At 41.2% G+C, this 10090-nt stretch overlaps 1 protein-coding gene across 1 annotated transcript in view; it reads left to right on the top strand.

Moving 5' to 3' along the window:
- Window positions 1-2487, top strand: part of INO80C (INO80 complex subunit C) — a 30012-nt gene extending 27525 nt beyond the window's left edge. Inside the window, exon 5 of the mRNA XM_062500086.1 lies at window positions 1817-2487. Within this exon, the coding sequence (XP_062356070.1) occupies window positions 1817-1948 (132 nt within the window). The 3' untranslated portion in view covers window positions 1949-2487. The remainder of the gene's footprint in view (window positions 1-1816) is intronic.
- The last annotated feature ends 7603 nt before the right edge of the window (window positions 2488-10090 follow it).

A 10090-nucleotide genomic window follows, 5' to 3' on the forward strand; every position in this document is an offset into this window, starting at 1 on the left:
GCCTAGAATTCTAAAGCTATTATCTACTGTATTGACAGTGCAAAATAAACCTATTATTTCCAAACTTGCAAGATGAGTATTTAGATATTTTAAACTGAAAAACAGAGTAATTTATTGTAAAGCAGATAAAAAATCACCCAAACCTTCAAATGTTTACACTTCTCTTCCTTTTCTGAGAATGGATCAGCCCTGTTACTATAGAAACAGATTGAGATACCTAGTTTATTGTATTTTAAGAGCATGTCTCCATGGCCTTTGACTTGGTTTTTAAACACAACAGAGCTTTTTCTTTGCAAATTCATCTTAACTTAATATTCTAATCTCTAATTATTGCTAGAGTATTGGTAAAGTTTGTTTTCAGGCGGAAGCCATGGCATGAATGGCTGGTTACCATATATTAGTGTCTGCAAACAGTACAGCCCAACACATATACCAGAACAGTGAAGAGATGCCATAATATTTTTAACCTAGATTGGTGCACAATACAAATTCAGATATTGCTTGGTTACTCTATTATGGAAGCCTGCACATTTGAAAAGCAGTCTAATTGCTTAGCTTTTTCTTACATGAGGCCAGATGTAAAGAATGAAATAAATGTAAATTTATACCTGCTGTAACCATGAAGTTACCAGCAGGGATAAATTTATTCCTAATGTTCCAACTTTTCCATTTGTTTGAAGCTTAATTAATGGCTTGAACTGTTAGCTGACTACATTTGATTTGGCTGCATTTCCTTGGAAAGAAAATCAAACTACAAATAACACTAAATTTTCTAAGTTATATCAGACCAAATGATTGACTGAATTGTTACCATGGTCAGCAGGTGCTTTCCAAGATGAAAATGTATCGAGCTCTGAACTGTAAAACTGTGTGTCCAGTTTTTCCTGGCCTTTCCTATTTTTAGTAGCAATGTCTTGAGGGATCTCAACTGCCTGTGCATTGCAGCCTGCCACCATCTCTTGATAAAGAAAGGCATAGAAAACACTTTCGGAGCCTTGGCAGGCAATTGGTAATCCAGTGTGGAAGAGGCAGGGATTGTCCTGGAGGCTGAGTGTGGAGAGGCTGTGCCCTTATGCCTGCCTTCTCCCAGTGCAGCCTCCTGGCCTACCCCAGAGCTTAGCTGAGCTCCAGGTTTCTGTAGCAACAAGGAAGTGGAGAGGATAGAAGGAAACTGGCCCCACTCCCAGGCACCCTGGGTCCAAATATAGCAGAGGATACAAGCGTAGCCCAGGGTGAGCTGGCCAGGCTGCTATCCTGAAAGCAGGCATCTGGAGCAAACCACAGTGCTGAGTTCAAATCTCTTATCAGTTCAGTCACAGAACCATAAGCTGAGACTCCCTAGCTTTAACAACCACTTTAAAGTAAATTAAAAGCTAAGTTGTATGCAGCAAGAGAAAGGCAGTCCAAAGCTATCAGAGCACCCATAATTCAGCCTCTTTGTGGGTAATTTATTGGCAGCAGCCTGACTCTTTGGAGAGCTGCCTTGACAGAGACTGCACAAGGCACAGAGTTGCTAGGGTGAGTTTAGAGAGTTGAGGAATTTCTTTTGCGCTGTGTTTTATAGGAAACTTACTTCAGCCCTCTGTTATGTTTAATGCATTTCTAATCTGATTTTGCAGGGGTCTGTTAACTTCACATAAGTTCTCACATGAGGAGAAAGAAAAAAAGACAGACTCGTGGCCACATGGTAGTACAGCAGTGGTGTTATTGGGAAAAGAAAGTCACTGTTTTGTGGTCTTGAAATTAAGATACTTTTTTTACTATTATGGTTAGAAATTTTATTTGAATCATATCTCTACCATTGTTTCTTTTTCAGGCAAATTACACAGATCCACAGAGCAAGCTAAGATTTAGTACTATCGAAGAATTTGCCTACATTCGGATGCTCCCTTCAGATGTGGTTGCAGGATACCTGGCTCTAAGGAAAGCAACAAGTATTGTTTCCTGAACACACTAAATATTCTTGTTTATTGCTTGTGAACAGTGCTCATTTGGAGTATCATGATGGAAACTCACTGTGGGACTAAGATTCTCTAAAACTATCTGTGGATTTTTACATCTGGAAGTAGTTGATGATACATGCTTTTGAAGAACATGTGGATTTAATTTTCATAAATGCTGATATTTGTTAGTTTGCCAATTTGTTAGCAATTTAGTTTGGTTAACAGAATAACTTAGACCTTAAGGATATGTATCTGTTCTATAATGTCTCATTTATATTAATTTCTGTAAAGACAGGATTTCATCTCCACCCTGTATATTTTATGTACTACCCTGGCTCAGAAGAAACTGTCGTTTGAATTTAGGAAAAGGTAACAAGATCTCCAAATGTCTAAACCTGCCTTACCAGATGTACTTGCCACTTGGCTATGATGTGTGTGACCTGTAAAATGAAGCTAAAATACCCAGCAAGTGCTGCTGTTGTGATGACTTTTCAGGGTTCTGTGGCACTGTGGAAATGAAGACACAAATGTTTGTATTGAATTAACTGCCAACATAAATAAAGTTGGACTCAAACTTGCTTGTAAAATACATTGCTTGTTACATGTTCATCAGTGAACATGTGTAACAGGATCCAATCAAATCACCATGTAACTCTTAATCATGAGTGCTTCATTTCACAACCTGACCATTCTTCTACCTTTCCTAGTGATTACAGTGTTTGTACTAATTAGTATGAAGAAAGTACTAATTTCCCAGTCTTTTATAAAAAGATGGTAAAAAGCAGGAGTTCCACCTCTCCATTGGCATTCTGACACCCAGATGGCCTTCAGCAAGGCAAGACCTTCTACCTTAGAACACTCAACTTAGCACCATGAGACACCAAAAGAATACGTGAGACTTGAGAGCAACAGAACATTGTCATACTTTAGAAGAAGGAGACTAGAAGAGAGTTTGGACTCTTGCTGGGGGGTGGCTGACAGGTACGTGCCAACATGCCAGGGTAAGAATGACCATGACTTCCTGAAATTAAGTCTAGGGCCAAAGAGGCAGAGGGCTTGCTTTCTTTCTTTCTCTCTCTCTCTTTCTTCCTTTCTTTCTTTCTTTCTCTCTCTCTCTCTCTCTCTTTCTTTCTGCTGTTGTTTTCCCACCTCTAAGTCTTTGTCCCATCCTTAAACTCTTCCTAGGTTGTAATGTGGATTCCAAGTTCAGGCTCAGCTGTTCCTAGACCCCAGTCACACACCCTTCACTCTCACACTCCATCAAAAGTCCTGTAGCGGTGGCACTAGGATTGGCTATTGCACAAGTTACCACTTGCTGTGGAAATGCTCTTTTCCCATGTGCGAGACTGCCAAATGGAACACTTGTGCCATATTTTATTAGTCCTGGGCTCCCCAGGTCATTGGGGAGGTGAGGTGCTGATCAGGAGACAGCACTCCTGACTCAGCAAGCTCCGCTGTGAACATCAGGATCTTGTGGTAGGCACACCCTTCTCTGCCTGCACAAGCAGCACACAGCAGTGACTATTCAGTGTCTAAGCTGTGTTTTGAATGAATCTTTCTGTAGACATGATAAAAATTAAGATGATTTTTTTCTGACTGAAAGAATAAGTATCCAGAGTGTTATTAATGCTAGTTTAATTTCAACTCCAAAACAGGAAAAGGAATAATGGGATACATTGTTTAATCAAAGTTGGTGGGACTCATTCCTCAGTTCTTGTGATCTAATGTTCCCAAAAACAAATTCTAAAAGTCTTTGACATGCTTACAATAGACCCTTCAAAGCCCTAGATATCTCATAATGCTATAACTGTATCACAGTACAAAAAAAATAAGACAGGATATCTTTCTCCATGCCAGCAAGCATCCAAGCCATATTCTCTTTGCACTGAGTTTTATAATGGATACTTTTAACTTACATTACATATTGAATATGTGATTATAAGATAAGCTTAACACTGATATGAAAAGGAAACACATAGAACTGCTGTAAGATAGTTTTTGTTTTAAATAAGCAGACAGCAGCTCAAAAAATCGGTTTCACAAGATTGTTCTCTCCCACAAATATTTTTAACATTCTTTGGGAATGACTGTGTAGGAGCCCAGGCTCCTTCACTGTCAGAAGTGTTCCATGCACTCCTGTGCATATTAAGATGTTGCTTCTCAGCTAATTTCTCCCATGCAGCATTTATGCATTCTGTTTTCAAAATCTATGTGTCTCGCTGAATAAATCAGCATCAGAAAAGGAAATACATCTTAAATTTGGCAAAAACATCAGTGACTCTTCTGTCAATGCTCTGTATCCATATGATGGCTAGGAGATTCCTGTTCATTCCCTTCCATGTTTCATCCCTTACTGGCCTTTTGTTCCTAGTCAGTAGTACCTCATTTTTACTTACTAGGTTTTGACCACTCAGTGGTCAAGCCAAGAGTGATCAGTCAGCCACCAGCACCATTCAGCATTACATCAATCAGCAACAGTTTACTATGTAGAACAATGAAACCAAGTTTCGTTTAATAGAAAGCTGAGGACAGAACAGATCTAGTGGCCAGCATGTGCATTGGTATTCATTCCTGCTTGGTTCCTTTTAAAAACAGCACGTGAAGCTGCTGCTCTCATCAGTGCCTTCTATGAGAGAACTGAGCAGTACCTCCCTTGCTTTATTTAAGAGAAAACATGGATGAGTGAAAAGCCTATCTGTGCCATAGAGCAGTTTTAAAATATTTTATTGACAACTTTAAAGGAAGTAAAATTTGAGAAGTACATTTATATGTAAAAGTACTTACAGGATATTATCTAGATGAACATACATAAGTTGAATTAAAATTGAAAAGAGGACAAAATAGCTTTTGAAAAGAGAAGCAGCAATGAATACCATTTCAGTCTTGGGGAGAATGTGTTTTGGGTAATAGCACTGCCATATCTCTAAAGCAGAAAGCAAGCAGTCAAGGTGAGGACTAATCTATTAAGAGTACAACCATTATTGTTTGGGTAACATCACCTGAGTGCATTACTTCACACAGAGCATGGATGGCTTCAGCCTGGCACACATTTGCTTTGTGGTGTTCCCTGTCAATCCCCTCTAAGGGCTTGCAGCACACCAGTTGCTGAGTGCCCACAGAAATCCCACTGACATCAATAAGAGTAGAGCTTGTCCAGCAGCTCTCAAGGTCCAACTGGCAAAGCTTTAGCCTCAGGTTTTTTTTTTGGCAGGTGGAAAGCAGCTTTCCACGCCTCATTTGCCCTATCCCAGAGGCCAAGCTCCTGTTTTCCTGTGCAGCTTCCTGCCCAACGCACATCACTGGTCCAGTAAACACTGGAGATGGGGAGTTGTCTCTGGCCTACAGTGGGGTTTTCTGTTTTTATTTAAGACTGCAGTAGCTTTGGGTGGATCTGCTTGCCCCTGAAGGCCAGGACAAAGCAAGCAACTGTTGCCCCAGGGCAACAGAAGTGCTGTAGCTGAACTGCCTGTTGTGGTCTAAGCCCCGGTGCTGGGAGGATGCTGTGCTGAGCTGGGGCTGGGCCACGAGGGGTCAGGGGCTGTGGAGCCAGCTGCTCCCAAGGGAAGAGGTCTTCTGGGATCCCTGAGAGGAATGAAGCAATCAACAGCCGCAGCTGCTGCCTCCATGCTCTTTAGAGGAAGGGAAAACAGGGTGCTGGAGCTCCAGGGCTCTTCCCTTGATTATTCACTGCTGTTTCAAACAGCAGGTGCGTGCCCATGGAAACTTCCTGCCCCAGCCCTCCCCTCTGCTGCATCTGAAGTAGGAATGACCTTGGCTTCACATCCTAGAAAGCTGCAAAATTCAATTGAGAGAGGCACTGGGCCAGCATGTTTTGGAGCCCCTCCATTTCACTGTCCTGTATTTCTTGGCTTTCTCCCATCATAGTGTTCTAGATCCCTATGGAATTGCTATATATGGGCTTCTGTGGAGAACGGGAGTAGCAATCATGCTCAAGGAGATGGGTCTTCACCTCCTTTGACAGAGGAAAATGAAAGTAAGCAAAGGGGAGGGCTTTTTACTGGTACAAAACATCAGACTAAAAATTAACCGGTATAAGCTTAAAAAGGTCTTTCCAAGTCTACCCTGTTAAGAAAAAAAGCTTGAAAAGCATGATTACAATAATTTTCTGGAAGGGCTAAGTAACCTCTAATAAATTCATGCAACAATAATTTATTACTAGAAAACTAACCAATAGATTTTATTGTATAAATCTTGTATAAATCTCTAACAACATGTGTGGCTTTCATTCTCGAATAGCACATAGTTTTTCTTCCTGAATTCAAGAAAGGAGAGTTTCACAGACTTGATGCCAGGTTTCAGGAGGAAAACCCTGACTTACTGCTCTTTTAAATAGGAGTCGAGTGGTTTCTGTATTGTTACTGAACATTCACTCACATTATGATGGTTGTATCACTAATATTACAAGTCAAAGAAATTCCTTTATAATTACCTTTTTTAGTAAGTGTTCCAAATAAAAGACCACTTCATCTGTTGGTGAGTAGGTAGGTGGAACATAATAAAATAATGCATCTTCAGGCAAGAAAAGCATTTTAAGTCCATTTGGTATCTGTAAGTATTGCTTGACTCATTTTTGTATTACTTGAGAAGCTTAACAAACACAGTATTTTCAGGTGATTACACTACTGTAAATCACAGCCTACAGACAGCAATAGCACTAAGCTCTTGGGAGAGGTAATAACAACAACTAACAAACACTGTTTAAACTACTGTAGTAGTTTAGTACTGCCTGTGTAATTGCACATGGTTTATGAGGTCACTTGTACAGATCATTGCTGTCTCTTGACACTTGATTTTTAGTCTAAAATCAATAATCTCTACACAAAAAACATAGAACTAGTAGACTAGACAGTAAGCTGGGGCTGGCTCTGGTTATTGTTGACCAGTGTGTTCTCCTCTGTGCAAGAGCTCCCCTCAGGTATTGCATGCTGATTGCTGTGGCTCTGCTAGTCGACTCCAGCACACACAGCATTGCACCCCAGAAAACTGCATCTGGCTCATGGGCTGCCTGAAGCTTGCTCAGTGTCCCAAGTCTGAGATGTAAAAACTGCTCATCCCTCAAGTGAAGAACTAATTTACAAGTCAGAGCCCATGTGAATAGTGTCCCTTTTCTCAGCAAGTCTTGAATCCAAAGCACAGTTTATAGTACTGGAGAATAGTACCCTTGTGTGGGTACTTCTGTTTCAGTGCAGATGATACACAAGCAAGTTCTCAGAATCAGGTTTTGAAATTTCTCAAGACAGCTGCCTGCCCGTGGGAAGAAAGTGTTTTCTACCTTGTCATACTGAAATAAATGGTGTGTGTGCGTTCAGTGCCACTGTATAGAGCTGATAAATGTACAGCAATAAACCCTTGTGAGCAGAGAGGCAGACCAGGTCTGCTTGGCTGATACTGGCATGAGCTGGGCACTGCACAAGCAAGCATAATAGGGAGTTTTTGAATTTTTGCTGTGATCCCACTTATATCCTGGGTAACAGCAGCTTCTCTTGATTCTTTTCTCCCAGGATGGAGAAATGTTTTTAAAATAACACCATAAACACATGTACATTGCCTACATCCTGTGTGACTGGTCACTAATTTAATGACTATTGGATAAAGACAATCAAAGAGGACAGAATTAAGGATCTTCTAATAAATTGTCTGTGGGCCTAAATACTGTTCTTGTAACAGAGGCAGTGTGGGATCTGATAATAACCTTAATAAAGAAGAATCTCAGGAATTTCAGCAAGATCTGGACATAGACTAAGGTGGAAGTGGGACTGTAGAAGCAATTCCCCTGGCAATATAAGGCTATGTTGAAGAGAAATAATTTATAAAACACTCTGTGGTGTGATCTGTAATCCTCTGAAGTAATACATACAGTATTATGGTGGCCTTAAAATTTGAAATAAAGAGTATAAATAGAGATTAAATGACCATTTCAAACTGGGCCTTTCAAGAAGGTGTATATATGTCATAGCTGGTGATATGAAGTCAATGGCTGACATCAGTCTCATGTGCACAAGTGGCAGCAGCTAATAGGCACTAACCTTATTCTCCTTCAAATAAAGTAGCTTACATTACTGAAACTGGTCATAAAGCATAATCAAATGTTTCTGACCTCTAACAACCAAGAATTTGTTTGTTATGCTTCCTCTCTTCTACCAGGCTGTACAAAATCAGAGAACTAAGAAATAAGTACCAGCAACTCCTTTCCAGTGTTATGTGAGCCCTTCCCATGAGATATATAAACTGAGAATTACTATCACCATTTTAGTGTGGTGCAAGGTGTTTCACGTCCACAAGTTTGGCCCATGCGTCCTGAACCCTTGGGAACAGCACACTGACCCCCACTGTGAAACACAGCCCTGAATCACATGAAACAGCTTTCTCCACATGGGTATAATTTACTTAATAATGAATTGGAAGCCAAATTCTCTGTGGACCTTGAAATGTCCTTCTGAAGCATCACACTGTGACAGAGTGCAAATGCCATTCTTCCTGTACATTTCCTGTATACAATGCCACTGGGACACACAGAGCCTTTAGGCAGTAACTGTCATCCCAAGATCTGTTTATATCTTTCATAAAAAGTAGGCATAAGCCACAGGGATGATTTCTGGCAGAAGCAGTGGAATCCTGCTCTTCCACCTTTCACACACGTACACCGCTCACTGCACCCAACAGATTCTTGATTAATCCCTGCAACTCTGCGAACTGGGATTGCTCCCACTGCAAAACAGTTATACACAACCCTGGAAGTTCAGACATGCCCTGGAGAGTGGGAAAGCTTCTTTGAATCTGTTAGCTGAAAGAAGAGACTGAGCGCATATGAGAGGACCAAGCTGGGTGCAGGGAAGTGTCCTTACCCTGGGTGGTGGGATAAGGAGAGCAGGAACTGCAGCAGCTGCAGCAGGATCCCTGCTGTACTTCAAACAAAGGCAGTAGCCCTACAAATGCTTTTTTGCAGATGCAGGCTGGAAGAACTGCATCTGCTGCTGAGGCACAGACCTGGCACTGAGCTGCTCAGTTCTGCTGAGGTTGACATTCCTCTGGGCATGCTTAAAGGTAAGAGCTTAACATAGGTTGGTAACCACCAACCTATCCAGGTAGCAGCTGTGTGAGGATAGAGGAATGCAGGTTTGGGCATAGGCTGTCTAAACTCCAGCCCAGAATCTACTGGGGATCTGCAGCTCTCTGAAAATTTGGGAATTAGTATTACCAATTCAGTGGATTTTGACTCGACACCTTTATCATCTGACGAGCTCATACAACACACATTTCTTGTCACCAGAAGGCACCTGATATTTCTCCCAGCACTGGATCTGAAGTGGTGAAACATAAGCACTAGAGGACTAAAGAAAATAATCGAGATCACACAGGGGTTGTCTTATCATTCTCTCAGGACTTCTCTGCCTGTGAGGCCATGTCCCCATTACCTTCCTGATCTGTGCTGCACTACCCTCTACCTCCAGCTTTTGCCAACTTGACATATATAAGACATGGAAAAGGTTAAAAATCCTGTTCTACAACATGTATTTCTAAGGAGTTCTCAAAAGACAACCAGAATCCAGAAATAAGAGATGTCCCAAAAGTACTCCTTTGCACATCTGTATGGTTATAGGTGGCAAAGTTTTGGTAAGAGGAGGACTGCAGGCATGGTAGCTGTTGGAAGGGGTTCAGGGGCTGTTGGGACTTATAAGAATTAGAGATGCAGTTTCCTGAAGCCCTAAAAATGAATGTTTGAAGTAACAGCTGTCTTTTTGGGTCATACAGGAAGAGAGGCTTTTTTTTGTCCTAAATAGCACCATATGAGTTTGATCAAGTACTAATTATATCTGAGCCATGAGGTAATAATCTCCAAGGCATAATTAGTGACAGCACCTTCCCTGGGAGATGTGATTCTCTCCCTCTCTCACTTCCCCTCCCTGCTGCAACAAACCCAACAAGCAACCAGCCAAAACCTTTCACAAACCACCACAATTCTATGATGTTTACTGTAAGAATGAGAACTGAAAAATATATGACCAATTTAACAAAAGGATGGGGTTTATACAAAATGACTAGAATTCACCTGCAAATCTGCAGAAACTGCTTGCTGAGAAAAGGACCACTAGAAGAAGAAAACTCCCAAGTGAAAAGCAGGAAGA

The sequence above is a fragment of the Cinclus cinclus genome, chromosome 1, assembly GCF_963662255.1.
Source record: "Cinclus cinclus chromosome 1, bCinCin1.1, whole genome shotgun sequence".
Taxonomy (NCBI): domain Eukaryota; kingdom Metazoa; phylum Chordata; class Aves; order Passeriformes; family Cinclidae; genus Cinclus; species Cinclus cinclus.